This window comes from Maniola jurtina, chromosome 6 (genome assembly GCF_905333055.1).
Source record: "Maniola jurtina chromosome 6, ilManJurt1.1, whole genome shotgun sequence".
Taxonomy (NCBI): domain Eukaryota; kingdom Metazoa; phylum Arthropoda; class Insecta; order Lepidoptera; family Nymphalidae; genus Maniola; species Maniola jurtina.
The window spans coordinates 16,173,999-16,192,500 of record NC_060034.1 but is presented as its reverse complement, the minus strand read 5'-3'; the positions used below and the strand labels follow the sequence as shown (position 1 = coordinate 16,192,500).

At 54.8% G+C, this 18,502-nt stretch overlaps 1 protein-coding gene and 1 long non-coding RNA gene across 4 annotated transcripts in view; one reads left to right on the top strand and one right to left on the bottom strand.

The window, feature by feature from the left end:
• Window positions 1-2,047: 2,047 nt before the first annotated feature.
• LOC123865877 (fat-like cadherin-related tumor suppressor homolog) overlaps window positions 2,048-18,502 on the bottom strand; it is a 46,737-nt gene continuing 30,282 nt past the window's right edge. For 2 of the 3 annotated variants that reach the window (XM_045907077.1, XM_045907078.1), the window contains 15 exons: window positions 18,363-18,495; window positions 16,623-16,847; window positions 16,353-16,376; window positions 15,734-15,970; window positions 15,421-15,624; window positions 14,476-15,336; window positions 13,576-13,896; window positions 13,345-13,503; window positions 12,743-13,273; window positions 10,550-10,719; window positions 7,629-10,307; window positions 3,761-4,829; window positions 3,367-3,687; window positions 3,187-3,297; window positions 2,048-2,771 (listed from right to left, as the gene is read on the bottom strand). In XM_045907077.1, coding sequence (XP_045763033.1) covers window positions 2,647-2,771; window positions 3,187-3,297; window positions 3,367-3,687; window positions 3,761-4,829; window positions 7,629-10,307; window positions 10,550-10,719; window positions 12,743-13,273; window positions 13,345-13,503; window positions 13,576-13,896; window positions 14,476-15,336; window positions 15,421-15,624; window positions 15,734-15,970; window positions 16,353-16,376; window positions 16,623-16,847; window positions 18,363-18,495 — 7,170 coding nt within the window. In that variant the 3' untranslated portion in view covers window positions 2,048-2,646. The remainder of the gene's footprint in view (window positions 2,772-3,186; window positions 3,298-3,366; window positions 3,688-3,760; window positions 4,830-7,628; window positions 10,308-10,549; window positions 10,720-12,742; window positions 13,274-13,344; window positions 13,504-13,575; window positions 13,897-14,475; window positions 15,337-15,420; window positions 15,625-15,733; window positions 15,971-16,352; window positions 16,377-16,622; window positions 16,848-18,362; window positions 18,496-18,502) is intronic. The other variant, XM_045907080.1, reaches the window with a different exon arrangement.
• Window positions 11,211-11,741, top strand: LOC123865878. The gene is made up of 2 exons (XR_006796061.1): window positions 11,211-11,250; window positions 11,326-11,741. It is a non-coding gene; the product is annotated as an uncharacterized LOC123865878 (long non-coding RNA).

Below are 18,502 nucleotides of genomic sequence, written 5' to 3'. Positions count from 1 at the left end.
CCAACTCCTCAACCCTGATACTGTAAGAAATTGCATTCCTTAATCCTGGTGAGCCCTCGGGATTTTTACATGACCATCCGTTTAAATGTTTTCTTGGCACAGAAACACGTTGTTTCCCGGGGACGGGCTATGACGGATAGGCTATTTTTGTCCTGAGAAATCAAAGTTCCCACGGGATTTTTAGAAACCTAAATCCACGCGGGCAAAGCTGCGGGCACTAGCTAGGTATCATAATATATTAGTACAGTATAGCCACTAATAATTGTGAAATAAAAAAAAACCGCCTTCGATAAACAAACACTATAAAAAAAACATACATTACACATGTGGAAACAAATATCAGGGGGCACGGCAGTGCCCCCGCCAAGACGAGCCAAACGGCGGCCGGGGCGCTACGTAGTACCTTTTTCTCGAAGTGTTTCGCCGTATTTTCGACCCGTCATAACTTCGGTCTGGATGACGCTAGAAAGCTGAAATTTTCAGTATAAGGTGTCCTCAGCAAATTTACCAAATATACTAAGTATCAAATATCTAGCTTTTATGGTTACAGATTTATTGATACCTAAAATACGCCGTTTTCGTCCCTCACTGATGATCATCACAATTCATAGTCTGTAATTCTAGGGTACTTCCCGAAGTCCTAGAAGGCTGAAATTTGGTATGTAGACTAGAAATTGCATACAAACTACAGGAAAATTAAGAAATTGGCAATGCCCTCCCTCTACGACTCTTATGGGAAAAGCAAATCTGTAAATTCTGTCGCTAGAATGCTGATATTTTCAGGATAAGATGTCCTTGGCAGATTCATTAAACGTACTGAGTATCAATTGTCTAGCTTTTATAGTTTCAGATTTATCGACATTCAAAACCTCTAGTCACAAATTCTAGGGTACTTTCCTAGAAGACTGAAATTTGGCATTAAGTAGGAATTTCAAGCATTATGAACAACAGATAAATTAAGAAATCGGGTCCCCCTTCATCCCCTCGTATATGAGATGCATATCTGTAAAATCTGTTGCTCGAATACTAAAGTTTTCAGGATAAGATGTCCGTGGCAGATTTATCAAACGTACCAAGTATCTGTGTTTCCTGAAGTCCTAAAAGACTGAAATTTGGTATATCTGCTTCAAAATTGAGTTGCAAGATTCCACCCGAACAAATATACTTACATACGAGTACATAGCAAGTTGAATAAAAGCTTTTAAAAAAAGAGGTAACGATAGAGAGTGGGCCATGAAAATGATGTACCTACAAGAAATAGATCCAAAAAAAATTTAGGGCACCTGCCAAAAAGAAATGAAATCCCACCAAAAACATTTCATGTAAAAAGTTAGCCAAGACTCACAAGTTCATAATGTTTTCACTGTTAAAAAGTTATGAGATCTCTAGTAGAGCCAAGCCCCTAGCTGAGCTTAGATTTGTGCTGGCCATGGGACCTATCCCAAGTCCAAAGTAATATAGCTCTTAAATGTTCTTGACTGTATCACATTTATAACAATAAATAACAAATCACTCTACTTACAAGCTCTGATCATACAAACCCTATATCTTGGTAAAAAAAAAGTACGGCTTGGCCGTTTAATGTTCGTAAAACTATTACATGACATAACATATTATACGTTAAAAGTTATTAAACGGCCAAGCCGTCTTTTTTTTACCAAGATGTAGGGTTTGTAGAATCAGAGCTTGTAAGTAGAGTGATTTGTTATTTATTGTTATAAATGTGATATAGTCAAGAACATTTAAGAGCTATATTACTTTGGACTTGGGATAGGTCCCATGGCCAGCACAAATCTAAGCTCAGCTAGGGGCTTGGCTCTACTAGAGATCTCATAACTTTTTAACAGTGAAAACATTATGAACTTGTGAGTCTTGGCTAACTTTTTACATGAAATGTTTTTGGTGGGTTATTATTTACTTTTTAGTGTTTGTGGTTATTGAAGTCGGTTTCATTTTTATTTTGGAAATTTTATTTAGCTTGATATGTTTCAATATCTAGACACCTTGCGTAGGGTTCTGTACGTGAATATGAATGAAACGGCGCAAGTATACACAGCAGTTGTACTTTTATTAGCTCATTCGCAACTTCATCGTTCTTCTCAAAACTTACAACAATCATAAAATTAAATAAATAATAATCAATTCATTAAACGCTCGAACGGTCGCGAACGAACCCAGTAACGAAGCCGCCGCGTCGCGTCGCGCGCGGTCAGTCAGTCAGTCGCCGCGGAGTCGCTACTGTTCACATACAAAAATAGATTCCTTAACGACATCTAGCCTACAAGGAAATGTACACTTCAAAGTCATGATATGAAACTAGTCGGAGCACCATATTCTTATAATAATACAAAGCGACGCGACCGACGACGCGACAGTCGCGTCGCGCCGCGCCACGCTCGCGCCGGCTCGCCGCCCGACCGTCCCTAGCTACATTATATACAATACAACAGTTACTCTTACATTAGGTACATATTTACAAGTTGACGAGAGTTCACCGCGCGGCGGCGCCGGCGCGGCGCGAGGTGTCTAACTACGTGAATGTACACTGTACACGAGTCCGCTCGTCGCGCGCCGCACACTGTCCCCTCGGGCGCGTCACGCGGCGGCGGCGGCGGCGGGAGGCGGCGCGGCGGCCGCGCGCCGGCGTCACACGGCGGAGTGGCGCGGCGGCGGCGGCGGCGCGTCCTCCGCCTCCGAGTCCTCGATCTCGCACAGGTTGGCGGACGCGTCGCTGCACGAGCCGCCGTCGTCCAGCAGCGAGTGCCGCTCCTCTGCAACACACCGGCGACCTCTCTATTCTAATTCCTTTACTAGCCTCTCGCACGGATCGACTGATCGATGATAATTTTTGAAGTAAAATCTGATTTAGTCTACATTTCGTAAATTAGTAATAGCCCAGTAATTTCGTGCTTAAAAAGAGGCTTATCAGGAAAGTTTTCCGGGAGTTTTGCAAATTGGTGATTTTATAGATTTCGATGTGCTCTTTCCGAATTCTCATTTTGCCACCTCGTATCTTTGCCGCTCGCGCCGCCATCTTGGAAAAATGGCGTCCAAAAACAGTTTTTTGACTATAACTTTTTTCGGACTCATTTCACGATGAAAATGGCTATGTAACAATTAAACTACAGACAATTTCCTACAATTTGTGTAGTCTCATCGGCATTAGTTGTAAGGTCTAAGACTCACCGAGCATGGTGATGAGGCTGTGCGCGTCGGGCTCGCGCGGCGCGCGCGCGCGCAGCGACGCGTCATCGCCTCCCGCCGAGAACTCGTCCGCGTGCAGCAGGTACGACGACACTGCGGGGAAACAGCCATTACTTCGCCGAACTGGAGAGGCGCGCCGGTCGCGGGCGGCGGCCCACTTACCGTCCGTGTACCGCAGCGGGTCGTCGGTCGCCGAGTCGGTGTCGAGCGGCACCACGTCGCGCGGCGCGCGGCGCGACGTGTGGTGCGGCGAGCGGCGCGGCGAGCGCGGCGACGGCGGCGAGGAGGAGTCGGGGCGCTCGGAGCCCGCCACCTCGCTGATGCCGGGCAGCGCGCCGCCGCCGCCGCACCAGTCCGAGCAGTCCCAGTGGTAGCCGCCCAGCAGGTGCGGCTCGCCCACACTCGGCGGCGCGCCCACCGGGGCCGCGCGCCGCGCCGCGCCGGGCGACGGCACGCGGGCGCGCGTATTGCAGCCCTTCAGATCTGCGACAACACGGACGCGTTAGGGTTCCGCTGGAGCGAGCGCAGACGCGGCGCAAGCGGCGGGCTCGCTCACCGTTGTATATCTTGTGATCGGCGAAGGTATGCAGGTGCATCTGCTCGGACCACGGCTTGCGGTCGGCGGGCTCCAGGTTGAGGTTGCGCAGGTAGTCGGGCGGCAGGCCCTCCAGCTCGTCGCCGGCCGAGCCGTAGGAGCGCAGCGTGTCGATGTTATTGAGCGGCGGAGGCTCGGCGCACGAGGCGGGCCGGCCGCGCCGCACGGCCTCCAGATTGGACAGCTTGGCGGGCGGCAGCTTGTCAAGCGCACTGTTGAGTGGCGCGGGAGGCGCGCGCGGGCGCCGTGCGCGCCGCAGCGCCACGGGCAGCAGCGCCAGCAGCAGCAGTAGCAGCAGCGCACCCGCCGCCGCGCCCAGCGGCCAGCGCGCGCGCAGCGCCCAGGTCCACAGCTCCCGCAGCGCGCGACCGCCGCCCGCCGCGTCGCCCGCCACCACGGCGTCGGAGTGCAGCGGGTTGCCGCAGTTCATGCCGGTGCGGCCGGGCGGGCACAGGCAGCGGAAGGAGCCGGGCTCGTTGAGGCACGTGGCGCCGTTGAGGCACGGCTCGCCCGCGCACTCGTCTACGTCGTACTGGCAGCGCGGCCCGTAGTACCCGCGGCAGCGGCACGACGGGCCCCAGTCGCCCTCCTCGCACGCGCCGCCGTGCGCGCACACGCCCGGCGCGCACCAGCGCCCGCGCTCGCAGCGCGCGCCCGCCAGCCCCGCGCCGCACGCACAGCGGAACGCGCCCGCGCCCGCCGCCGCGCAGAAGCCGCCGTGCAGGCAGGGCTGCGACGCGCACGGGTCGGTGTCCAACTCGCAGCGCGCGCCACGGAAGCGCGCGTGGCAGGCGCAATCGAAGGCGTCGGCGGCGCGGTCGGGGCGCGCGCGGCATGTCCCGCCGTGCTCGCAGGGCTGCGCGGCGCAGGGCCCGGGCGTGGCGAGCGGCGCGCAGTCGGCCGCCACGCGCACGCGCACGCGGCGCACGAGCTGCGCACGGCCGTCGGGTGACGTGCCGCCCTCGTCTAGCGGCAGGCGCGCGCCGCCCAGCGTCACGTCCGCGATGCAGCCGTCGAAGCCGTACGTCACCTGCGGAGCGAGGGACAGCATTGACGACACAACAAGACACAAAAATTCGAAGACCATTTTAATCCAGAAAAAAAATGAAACATATGAAAGGTATAGATTCTTTACAAGAATGCAAAAAGATGGCGAGTCTTACGAAGATTTTGTGGTTGTGTTAAGAGACTTAAGCAGCACATGCAATTTTGGAGTTCTTACAGAAAGTTTAATCAAAGATAGATTAGTTTGAGGAATTACAGACACAACTGTAAAAGATAGACTTTTACGTACAAAGGATTTAACATTCGATAAAGCTATTAACATGTGTCGTATATCCCAAGAGACAAGAATGCAGTTAGAGAAGATAACATTGGCACATACTCCGGATAATGCACATAGTAGCAATAGTTCGGATTACAACATTAATAAATTTAATGAAAAACAAAATAAATTGACAAAATCTGGCTTTACTGGCCAGCTTGAAAAGAAATATAAAGAGAATTTTAATTATGATAAGAAATTATGTAAAAGATGTGGCTATAACCATCCAATGAAAAAATGTCCAGCGTATGGTAAACGTTGTGTCCGATGTAATGGTTACAAGCATTTTTCAAGTCAATGTAGAAATCATTGTGTTCATGAAGTAGAGGATGAAAATAATGATGCAGCGGGTGAGAATGTTGAGGAGAATGTTAAAAGCATATTATTTGGAGCAGTTTTTGTAAATGCACTGAAAAGAAACGTGAAGGACTGGACAATCATAGCTGGAGTTAACAATGTGCCTCTTCATTTGAAAGTAGACACAGGAGCCCAAGCTAATGTATTATCAAATAACATGTTGTTACCATTAGGTTTAGATAAACATAATCTTTGTCAGTAAATGTAAAGGCCAGGGAGTAACACAGGCTACTTTTTTAACCAACTTTCAAAAATGGAGGAGTTGTGTTTTTCTACCTATGTACATCGATATCTCCGAGATTTCTGAACCGATTTACGTAATTTTTTTTAAATCGATAAAGGAACTTTGCGACATTGTTCCATAAAAAAATTTGATTCCAACTCCTCAATCCTGATGCTGTAACTAAAGCTGATGGGATTGAGAAACTGTCGGTTATAAATTGATATGGAAGATATCTATTCCAAGTAAACACTTTGTTGTTGACCTCGGGGACCCAACTCCTCAACCCTGATGCTGTAAGGAATTGCATTCCTCATCTATACTAATAAATAAAATTGGAGTATCTGTCTGTAATTTCGAAATAACTGCCACATATTAAGCTCATATGGTTATTTGAACTGTACCATAATTGGGTCACACGTATGTAAATGAATTTAGATGGCAACATAATTTAGATGGCAATAGAAAACGCGCTCACGTCACAAGCGTCAACTGTCAACTGTCAAGAGTGGTGCGAGTGTTGAAAATGAACGTTATTTTTGCCGAATGTTTTTAATGTAATTTGGATATTGGAATCTGATTAAAGTGTGGAGTAACAGCTTCGATTGTTGTTTCTCTTTTCAGAGCAACACAAGTTCTTTTATTTCGCACAATAAACACATTATAAACCAACAAAGTTGAAAAAGTGTCCACAGTGAAGTATTCTGAGTTAGAACATCTAGATAGATAGAAAATCTTTATTGCACGCAAAAACACATTATACGTATTTAAAATTTTTGTCTGTCTGTCTGTTTGTTTGAACGGGCTAATCTTCGGAACGGCTGAACCGATTTTGGCAGGATTTTCACAGTCAAGTAGAGGATTGACCAGGGAGTATCATAGGATACTTTTTAACCGACTTTCCGACAACCGATCGACCGAAATATAGGCTTAACTTTTTTTTTTAAATTTAAAATCTTAAAATAAATTAATCTTTTTTTCTTTTTTGTCAGCCCTAGCACAGACTACGGTCTATTTGGGCTACAAAATTCCAAACACCAGTCTGTTTTTAACCCCCGACCCAAAAAGAGGGGTGTTATAAGTTTGACGTGTGTATCTGTGTATCTGTGTGTCTGTGTGTCTGTGTATCTGTCTGTGGCATCGTAGCGCCTAAACGAATGAACCGATTTTAATTTACTTTTTTTTGTTTGAAAGGTGGCTTGATCGAGAGTGTTCTTAGCTATAATCCAAAAAAATTGGTGCAGCCGTTTAAGAGTTATCAGCTCTTTTCTAGTTTTCTTGTAGAAAAGAAGGTTACATAACCGTTAGGTTCATAATATTATGTCAATTGACAAAATATGTCAAGCTGTCAAGATGGACGTTGCCTTGATACATAATTATTTATTTGAAAATGATGTTTTGGAAAACTCAGATACTTTGTCGGGGGTGTTATAAATTTTTAATTTACACTTGTATATCTAGTGCTTTGGTCTATAACAACTGGTGAAAAATGTTTCTCTTTAAATGAAGTCTATTATTAAATAAATAAAAATAAAAAAATCTGTAACAAGTAAAGACTTTGTCGTTGACCTCGACGACCCAACTCCTCAGCCCTGATGCTGTAAGGAATGGCATTCCTAAATCCTGGTGACCCCTCGGGATTTTTAAAGGATCATCCGTTTAGATGTTTTTACGTGGTACAAAAACACGTTGCATCCCGGGGACGAGCTTTTACGGATAGGCTACTTTTGTCCTAGGAAATCAAAAGTTCCAATGGGATTTTCAGAAAACTAAATCCAACTCCAATCCAACTAATGCGGGCATCAGCTAGTAAAGAATATAATATGATGAGACCAGTGACCTAGGCATTAATCGATAAAAACTATCCTTCAACACGCATACAGATGAAATAGTCGGTAAATGCTATTAAAAAAAAAACGGCACATTACCTGCTCCGGGGCGAGCGCATGCGCGTGGCGCAGCAGCGTGGCGCCCACCAGGAAGCGGTCGGCGCGCGCGTCCAGCACGGCGGCCGGCGGCGGCGCCTGCGCCTGCGCCGCGCGCCGGTCCACCACCAGCCGCACGGCCGCGCCGCGCCGCTCCAGCCGCACGGCGTGCCACTCGCCGTCCGCCACCGGGCCGCCCGCGCGCAGCCGCACCTCGCCCGCGCCCAGCTCGAGCCGGAACTGCACGTGCCCGTCCTCCAGCTCCAGCACGGCGTGGTCCACGCGCCCCGCCGCCGCCAGTAGCGTGCCGCGCGGCGCGCGCGTTCGGAAGCGCAGCGCCACCAGCAGCTCGTCGTCCAGCAGCCGCGCGCCCTCCACCACGCCGCGCTCTAGCCGGTACGCCAGGTAGCCGTCGCCCGCCAGCTGCGCCACGCCAGGCGCGCAGCCTGCCTCGCAACGCGCCGCCGGCTCCGGAGCCGCCAGCTCGCAGCGTGCACCCGCGAACCCGGGCGCGCACAAGCACTCGCCGCGCAGCCGGTGCGCCGGCGCCACCAGCGCGAACACCTCGGTGGCCACGGCGCGCACCTCCGCTGCGCGCATTACCACGCGCTCCGCGCACGTGCCGTGCACGCAGCCGCCGCACGCGGCGCGCACGAGCTCCTCCACCACAAGGCGCGTGCGCTCCTCGAGGCGCTCGAGATGCGCATGCAGGCGGCGGCGCAGCGCGTCGGCGGCCAGGAAGCCGTCACCGTCGCGCACCGCGAACGCGACGTCCAGGTCTTGCGCCACCTGGCGGCGCGCGCGCGCTTCCGCCGCGTCGGCGTCGCCGGATGGCTGCACGCTCACGATGACGACGTCCCCCGGACCGCAGTCGGTGGCCTCGCGCACGGCGCGCACGAAGCCCTTGCGGTGGCTCAGCACGAAGTCGGCGTCGCTCACCTGGCGGAAGCGCACCACGACGGCCTGCGCGAGCATCTCGTCGGAGACGAGCACCACGGCGACCTTGACGACGGTGAAGCCGACGAACTTGCCGTCGTCGACCGTCACGTTGAGGCGGTAGTCGCCGACGTCGAGGCGCGGCGCGGCGCGCAGCGTGCCGTCGGCCGCGTCGATCTCGAACAGGTCGGTGGCGGCGTAGGGCGCGCCGTCGACGGGCGCCAGCGCGTACGTGAGCCGGTCGTACGCGTCGCGGTCGGACGCGTGCACGCGGCCGACGACGCCGCCCGGGAACTCGTCGAGGTAGGAGTTGACGACGACCTCTAGCGGCGTGGCCACGGGCGGGAACTGCGACTCCTCCACGACGCGCACGTGCACCCAGGCGTCGGAGAACAGCGGCGGAGTGCCGTTGTCGAACACGCGCACCTGCAGCGCGTAGCGTTCCTTGATGCGGTGGTTGAAGCGAGTCGCAGAGCGCAGGTAGCCATCCTGCTCGAGTCGAAAGGCCCCCATCTCGTTCCCGGCTTGAAAGTCAAAGGTATAGGGCGCGGCGTTCGGCGGCGCGTCGGCGTCGGTCACGACGAACTTCAGCACGGTGTGTCCGAGCGGCTTGTCCTCCTGCACGACCGCCGAGTAGTTCGCGCGCTCGAACAGCGGCGGGTTGTCGTTCGCGTCGAGCACTTCCACGTCCACCGTGGCGGTCGCCTCGAGCGCGGGGACGCCGCGGTCGCGCGCTCGTACCTCCAGCGCGTAGGCGGGCTCGGTCTCGCGGTCGAGCGGCGCCGCGAGCGACACGTAGCCGGTGTCGGCGTCGATGACGAAGCGGCCGTCGGGGTCGCCGCGCGCGATGGAGTACGCGACGCGGCCGTTGGCGCCCGCGTCCGCGTCGTCGGCGATGACCTGCACGACGCGGTGGCCGAGCGCGGCGTCCTCGCGCACGCGCGCGGCGTAGCGCGGCTGCGAGAAGGCGGGCGCGTTGTCGTTGCTGTCCGTGACGGAGATGTTGACGCTGGCGTGGTCGCTGAGCGGCGGCGAGCCGCCGTCCACGGCCTGCACGGTGAGCAGGTAGGCGCGGCGCCGCTCGTAGTCCAGCGGGCGCGCCACGCGCAGCACGCCGCTGGCGCGGTCCACGGCGAAGTCGTCGCGGTCGTCGCCACCCACGAGCGCGTAGTACACGTCGGCGTTGACGCCCGCGTCGCGGCTGGTAGCGCGCACGCGCAGCAGCTCGGCGCCGGGCGCGGCCAGCTCGGGCACGCTGGCGCGGTAGCTGCGCAGCTCGAACTCGGGCGGGTTGTCGTTGACGTCGGCCACGGTGAGGCGCACGGTGGCCGTGGCGCTGCGCGGCGGGCGGCCCGCGTCGGCGGCGCGCAGCACGAGGCGGTGCTCGGCCTGCGTCTCGCGGTCGAGCGCGGCGCGCAGCGTGACGATGCCGGTGTCGGGCGCCAGCGCGAACACGCCGCTCTCCTCCACGAACGAGTAGCGCACGGAACCGTTGTCGCCGAGGTCGGCGTCGGTGGCGTGCACCTTGGCGACCAGGGTGCCCAGCTCGGCGTCCTCGGGCAGCGTGACGCTGTAGAGCGCGGCAGAGAAGCGCGGCGCGTTGTCGTTGACGTCGTCGAGCCGCACGTCGAGCTCGGAGCTGCAGGCCCAGTCGGCGCGCTCGCGGTCCTGCGCGTGCGCCGTGAGCCGGTACGCAGGCGTGCGCTCGCGGTCCAGCTCGGCCGCCACGGTCACCACGCCCGTCTCCTGCGTAGGTGCGCCAAGGTCAAACAGATTTGTTGTTTGTAGAACGATTGACTATGTCAATCCTTTCTTTTAGTCTTTGAAAAGAGCAACCGCCGAGTTTCTTGCTGGTTCTTCTCGGTAGGAAAGGCATTCCGAACCAGTGGTAGATGCTTTTGACGATTCGAAAGAACTTGTAAAAGTCTAATTGAATAAAAACATTTTGAATTTGAATTTGAATTTGAATTCGGCGTATTGCGAACTACCTTGTGAATGGCGAAGTGGTCGGCGTGGTCGCCCGTGAGGAAGTAGCGCAGGCGCGCGTTGTGCGGCTCGTCCGCGTCGCGCGTCAGCAGCGCCAGCAGGCGCGCGCCGCGCGGCGCGTCCTCGCTCAGCCGCACGCGGTAGCGGTGCCGCACGCAGTACGGCGGGTTGTCTGTGCGAGCAGAACGTTGTACTGATCATTGCTCACGTCACAACAAAGTCGATAATTTTTTTTTTTTTTTTTTTAAATTATATAGACTAGCGCTTGGCTGCAATCAGACCTGCTAGCAAGTGATGATGCAGCCTAAGATGGAGCGCGCTTGCCTAGAAGTTGCCTATTCACTCTTGACTTGAAGGTACCCATATTATAGGTGGAAGGGAAAACTGACGCCGGAAGGGCGTTCCATATCCTAGCGGTTCGAATTAGGAAAGAGGAAGCAAATCGTTTCGTACGTGTTCGAGGAATTTCGACTACGTACGGATGCAGACCTTGACGATGCCTGGCAGTACGATGGTAGAAAGGTGAAGGAGGAACCAGGTCAAAGAGTTCTTGTGCACACTCTCCGAAATATATCCTGTAGAATACCGATAGACTGGCAACTTTACGCCGATGTTCTAAACTTTGGAGTTTAGTTTTCATCAGTGCTTCGTCACCAATGAGTCTTCTAGCTCGGCGATCCACCGAATCCAATGCTTCGAGCTGGTACTTGGCAGAGCCATCCCATAAATGGCTGCAGTACTCCATGCACGATCGAACTTGAGCTTGGTACAGGGTGAGAAGCTGTTCCGGCGTGAAGTACCGCTTGACTTTGTTGAGGATGCCAAGTTTCTTGCCAGCTGTTTTTGCCTTGGATTCGATGCATTGTCCAAAGTTGAGATTGGACGAAATGTTGATTCCTAGAAGCTCAACACTATCGGTAATCGGAACGGGTATACTTCGGAAAGTCGGAGTAAGTGGGAATGGACTCCGTTTCGCGGTGAATAAACACGCTTGCGTTTTGGTGGCGTTAAATTTGACAAGATTGGCGTCCCCCCAGTCGGACACCTCCTTCAAGGTCAAATCAACGCGTTCAACCAAGGCCTTTCTATGCTCTAGGATCTCAGCTCCACTTGCACGGGGACCGGATATATATCTCTCTGTAACGGTGCTGTCGTCCGCGTACCCAAAGATACCGGGTTTTAGCACGTCGTTTATGTGCAGCAAAAAAAGTGTTGCAGAGAGAACTGATCCCTGAGGGACACCGGCATTAATTGCCATTAGATCAGACGAGGAGCCATCTACGACTACTCGAAATGATCGTCCGCTCAGGAAATCTGATATCCAGTCGCAGAGACTAGTGGGTATCCCGTAAGCCGGAAGCTTGCTTAAAAGGCTTTCATGCCAAACCCGGTCAAAAGCCTTCGAGACGTCAAGTGAGACAGCTAGTGCTTCACCATATTTCTCGATGGCCTCACCCCAGATGTGCGTGGCATACACTAAAAGATCTCCTGTGGACCGATTACGTCTGAACCCGTACTGTTGATCCGACAGGAGGTCATTTTCTTCGAGGTATGCCAGTAGCCTGTTATTCAATACACGCTCCAAACTTTTACAAAGAATGAGGTAAAACGATAAACAATAAGGCTGGGAAATTCGCAGTCTAGCCGTATAGTGGAGTCAATAAAGCAATAAAATAGCCAATCTTAGAAAGTCCTCAGATACAGCTTCGATTTTGATCATTTTTTTTAATTTTTGTTTTTTATGTATTATTTAAAATCAGAAACTGTGAAGAGTGTGAAAATCTTAATGCGGTTCACAGAATACATTTACTTACCAAATTTCAACAGTATAGTTCTTATAGTTTCGGGAAAAAAGTGGCTGTGCCATACGGACGGAGAGGCAGACAGACAGACATAATTAATCTATAAGGGTTCCGTTTTATGCCATTTGGCTACGGAACCCTAAAATCATCAAAATAGGAGCTGTTTCTGAGGAATTCCAGCGAAAAGGCTTCGTTTACTCCACTACTACTAACAATATCCTAAGTTTATATAAGTCGTCATAATTACTTTTCTTTGTATACCGTTGGCTTCCTATTAAATAAAATAAAATAAAATAAAATAAAATAAAATATCTGCTCTAGCTTTTGCGAGTGTGTTAAGGGTGCAGAAAATAAGGAATTCTGTGATCAAACATAGTAGGTCGGTAGTCGTACCGTTGACGTCCTGCACGGTGACGTGCACGGCGGTGTAGGCCGTGAACTTGCCGTCCGTGGCCGCCACCGACAGCGAGTAGGCGGGCTCGGCCTCGCGGTCCAGCGCGCGCGCCACGTGCAGCTCGCCCGACGCGCGCACGGCGAAGCGCGCGCGCGGGTCGCCCGCCGCCACGAAGAATGCCAGCGGCGCACCCGCCGCGTCCGCGTCCGCCACCGCCAGCCGCGCCAGCACCGTGCCCGCCGCCGCGTCCTCGCGCACGGTCGCCGCGTACGTGTCCTGCGCGAAGCGTGGCGGGCAGTCGTTGTAGTCCACGAGCCGCACCACCAGCGAGCCGCGCGCCGAGCGGCTCTGCGCGCCCGCGTCGCGCGCCTGCAGCGACAGGCGGTACTCGGCGCGCGCCTCGCGGTCCAGCGCCGCCGTCGTCGTCACCCAGCCGCTGTGCGCGTCCACCGCGAACGGCACCGCCTCAGCGCCCACCAGCGAGAAGCGCACCTCGCCGTTGGAGCCCGCGTCGGGGTCGTCCGCCATCACTGCAACACGAGCACGGTCAGCGACGGGCCGCACGGCGCGGGGCGCGTGGGCGCGGGGGAGGGGCACTCACGTTGCACGACGCTGGAGTGCGGCGGCGTGTTTTCGGCGAGCTGCACGACGTAGGGCTGTGAGTGGAAGGCGGGCGCGTGCTCGTTGACGTCCAGCACGTGCAGCCGCGTCACCACCATGGTGGCCAGCGCCGGGCTGGCCGCGTCCTCCGCGATGATGCCTGTGGCGGAAAGGCGGTCGTTAGAGCGCGAAGGCGGCGCGTCACGGGGTCCCGCGGTCGGATGGCGCTCACCGATGACATGCTCCGACGCGGTCTCGCGGTCGAGCGGCGCGGCCAGCAGCAGGCGGCCGGCGGCGTCGAGCGCGAACAGGTCGCGCGGCTCGGCGGCGGGCGCCAGGCGCAGCGCGGGCAGGTGCGACGCGTCGGGCGCGGGCCGCAGCTCGGCGATGAGCGTGCCGGGCGGCGCGTCCTCGGGCAGGAACAGGTCGGGCGGCGGCGGCGCCAGGCGCGGCGCGCGCTCGCCGGGCGCCAGCACGCGCACGGCCACGCCCGTCTCGCCCGCCAGCCCGCCGCCGTCCGTGGCGCGCACCCACACCTGCACCGTGCGCCCCGCTGCGCGCACACGTACTGTATTAGAAGCTGTTCATGTTTATTGTGACATTACCATGCTCCAGCCACAAATTAAACTGCAGGAACGAATTAAAAAACCGGCCATATCAGCATTCTAGCGACAGAATTTACAGATTTGCTTCCCCCATAAGAGGCATTGAGGGGAGAAATTTCCAATTTCTTAATTTTCCTGTAGTTTGCTAGTAGTAAAAGCTAGATATTTGATACTTGCTATATTTGGTAAATATGCTGAGGACACCTTATACTGAAAATTTCAGCTTTCTCGCGTTATACAGACCGAAGTTATGGCGGTTCGAAAATACGGCGAAACACTTCGAGAAAAAGGTACGTAGCGCCCCGGCCGCCGTTTGGCTCGTCTTGGCGGGGGCACTGCCGTGCCCCCTGATATCAAATAGCTCTACTTACAAGCTCCGATTCTACAAACTCTACATCTTGGTTCAAAAGTACGGCTTGGCTGTTCACTGTTCGTGGAATTTTTATTTGATATGACATTTAAGCCCGGAATAGCTTGTGCGACAATCACGAAGTACAAAAACAAAGAAAAAAAAATACTCGACTCACCGAAGGCAGAGGCGTTCCTGGCGAAGGAAAGCGCGCCGGTGAGCGCGTCTACGGCGAGCAGGCCGGCCGCGTCCGTGCGCAGCTCGCCCTCGTACACGCTGTAACGCAGGCGCGCGTTGTCGCCCGCGTCACGGTCGCTCGCCGCCAGTGCCAGGAAGGGCAGGCGCGGCGCGCGGTCGGCGCGCACGGCGGCGCGGTACTCGCGCAGCGGGAAGGCGGGCGCATGGTCGTTGACGTCGCCCACGCGCACGCGCACTGTGGTGTGCGCCAAGCGCCCGCCGCCGTCACTCGCCGTCACCGGCACGGCCCATTCGGCGCGTCGCTCGCGGTCCAGCGCCACGCGCGCGCTCAGCGCACCGCTGAGCGCGTCCACGGCGAACAGCTCGCGCAGGCGCGCCGACGGGATCGAATAGCTGACGGCACCGTACTCGCCAGCGTCCGGGTCGACAGCCTTCACGGTGGTGAGCTGCAGCGGCGGCGGCTGGTTCTCCAGCGCGCGCGCTTCGTATACGAGGTGCGCGAAGCGCGGCGCGTGGCGATTGGCAGGCGCCAGCGACAGCTTGACGCGCGCGAAGGCGGCGTGCGCGCCGTCCGACACCGACACGTTGAGCGAGCGCGGCGCGGCGCCGGATAGATAGCGCGCGTCCAACAGCGTCAGCACGCCTGTACGCGCGTGCACAGCCAGCGCGCGCCGCTCGCCCGCCGCGCCCTGCAGTGCGTAGCGAAGGCGCGGCGCGTCTTGCGTGTCGGCATCCCACGCCGCCACGCGCGCCAGCGCCACGCCGCGCGCCGCCTCCTCCGACACCAGCGCCGCCACCACGCCGCGCTCCATGTGCGGCGCGCAGTCGTTGACGTCCTCCACTGCAACAACGCGCGCGTCACTGTCAGTACACTGTCAGTCGGCCGGCGGGCGACGGGCGACGGGCGGCGCGGGGCGTCACTCACCGGTGACAAAGAGGTGCGCGGTGGTAAGCAGGCGCGGGCGGCCCGCGTCGCTGGCGGTGAGCAGCAGGTGGTGCGCGGCGCGCGCCTCGCGGTCCAGCGGCACCGCCACACGCACGGCGCCGGTGCGCGCGTCCACGGCGAATGCCGCCTCCGACTCCGCGTCGCCCCACGCCGACAGCGAGTAGCTCACTTCCCCGTTAGCACCTGGATGAGAAGTAAAAGAACAGCTCTGAGTTTGGGCATGTAGTGTCTTGGTATGCACTTGGATCGACGTGATCAATAAATGTCAATTGTGAAGTAAGGAGAGGCGTACCGCTGTCGGCGTCGTCGGCGCGCACGGCGAGCACGACGTCGCCCACGGACGCCGCCTCGGACACGACGGCGCGGTACTCGTCGCTGGCGAACTCGGGCGCGCAGTCGTTGACGTCCAGCACGCGCAGCGTCACGGCCAGGTCGGCGAAGGCGCCCGTCACGCCATCCGTGGCGCGCACCGTCAGCGTGTGCTCGCGCGCCGCCTCGTAGTCCAGCGCCGCGCGCGCCACCAGCGTGCCTGCGGGACGCGCGTCAGTGAGCCCCCTCGGCGCACTCGAGCGAGTCGCCGAGGGGGGGTCGGGTGAGGTGCGACATGAACGATGGTCGGTGGTGATGCGACGCGACACTGTTGCGAAAGCTCTCACTCGCGCAACCAAATGTACAGAGACCTGAACTTGTTATTCTACGTGGTGAAAATATTATGTGCACTGGAATGTACGATGAAGATGTGCGTAAAGTTTTTAAACAAGTACTACGACAAAACATTGCATGCATTTAAATGATTGAAGCTGGATATGCTGCGAGATATGGAAACGGTCACACGCCGTCGAGCTCGCGGACGGGCTCGCCCGCGGCGTGCTCGCGGGGAGGGAGAGGGACAACGCGCGGCGGATACTCACACGGACCGCTCCCCCGGTCGGGCGCTGCGGGACAAACACAACACGTTAGTGAGCGGAGGAGGCAAGACTCCGGCGGGGCGCTTAGTGAGTAGGTGCACTACAAGTTTATAGCAACAATAATATGAATTTTAACTTTCAGTATAAAAAGGGGTATGGTGCCATTATTTATCATCGATCATCAATGTACATTTTGTGATATTTGGACGGTATCGCAGCTCGCATCGACGGTGGCGGCGGCATCGGCGCGACGCGATAGTGGGCGACACTCACCGGTGTCGAAATGTATCTCGAAGAGGTCGGCGGCGCCGTCGTGCAGCGTGTAGATCAGCTGGCGCGCGAGCGGCGAGCGCGCCTGCAGCGGCGCGCCGAGCGGCTCGCCGGGCGCCGCGTCCTCGCGCACGCGCAGCTCCACGTGCGCCGCGGGCCACGCGGGCGCCGCGCCGCCGCCCCACACGCGCACCGCCACCTCAGCCTGCGCGCCGCACGCCGGCGTGCCTGCAACACACGCGAGTGTAGCGGCCGACCGAGCTGCAGTGCAGTTCTAATTGGCCGACATCCCATAACGGAAAATCCCATAAATTGAGCCAATCAAAGTAATTGAGACTGGCACACCGTCATGCGCGAGGGCTAGTCTCCGTGCCTCACCTTGAGGACAACGACCTCGCCCCGTCGCTCCGGGCCTCGTTAGCATACGCATCTCACACGCACTAACACTATCCACACTGCTAAAGACATAATTATTAATGAACAGTTTGGATTTAAAGAACACCACTCTACTGTCCAGCAGCTCGCCAGAGTAGCTGAACACATAGCTCATAACTTAAACCTTGACAATACTCTTCACAAGAAGCCGTAAGGTCCCGAGGAGAAAAATTAAAATTGCCGTTCACGAGATCCCGTGGACTAAATCCGTGAAGTATTTAGGCGTCACTCTAGACAAAAAATTAAACTGGAGCGAACACCTAGCAAACCTAAGAGTGAAAGGTTTCAAAGCTTTGAGTGCAATCCATTCACTAATAAAACGGAAATCAAACCTAAGTCCCAACATTAAACTTAAACTTTATACATCTCTGATTAGACCCTGTATTACTTACGCGTGCCCAGTATGGAGCAGTACATATAACTCGAATTATACAAAACTACAAGTAGTGCAAAATAAAGCACTAAAATCAGCTTATAATACGCCATTTCGCGCAAATCTTTTTCTCTTTAAAAACATTTATTTTAAAGCAATCCAGAAAGTTTTATCTTGTTACTAACATTAAACATAAAAATTCGCTTGTGAACGCAATTGGTAGGAGCCGGTCGAAAGACATCATACATCGATAAGTACAATCGATACACATCACTATGTACTGAACGCTTGAACGTGATAATGAGCAACCGCGCGGTGCATCACTAGTCCCGCGCCTCCCTCATCCAGCGATCAATCAAAATAAAAATAGTCATTAGTAAAGTTAACTAAGTTTTGTATTTATGATAATTTAGAATTTAGAGCTTTAAATGTAATAAATATATATGTGTAGAAGTGTTAACCGTGGTAACGTTTGCATATTTAGTTTTTAACCTATTGTGATGTATTTATGATGTGAATGGAGTGTTAACTATGATATTGGTAAGTTTGAAAGGGGCGTGTGTAGCCTGCCAAACTGTAGATTATTATTTTGTGTTTATCCTGTGTGTGTTACCGGGGCATAAACTGTGTATATATTTAATATTTTATAATAAAGACATTTTTCAAACAAACAAAACAAAACTATCCACAGGTCGATCGGCCGAGTGGGTGTTAGTGCGACATCGCCCTTCACTTGTCCGAGTTTGCCCTCGGCTCTTCTCGGGGGGGGTGACAAGTAGGAGCCGAAACAAAAACTAATTCAAAACAAACTATTTAATTAGATCACAACTAATTATCCGGTTCACGTTCTAAACACCGAAAGTATGCAATAATCGTTCTAAATCTCAGGGGGAGATTAAAATGAAAACTATCGTAACAGGCGCGGAAGGGCTCACCTCCGTCGAATGCGGCGACGACGAGCGTGTAGAGCTGGTTGTGCGCGTCCAGCGTCTGCTTCAGCGTCACCTGCCCCGAGCGCCGGTCCACGCGGAACAGCTCGCCGTGCCCGCGCTTCATCTCGTACCGCACCTGCGAC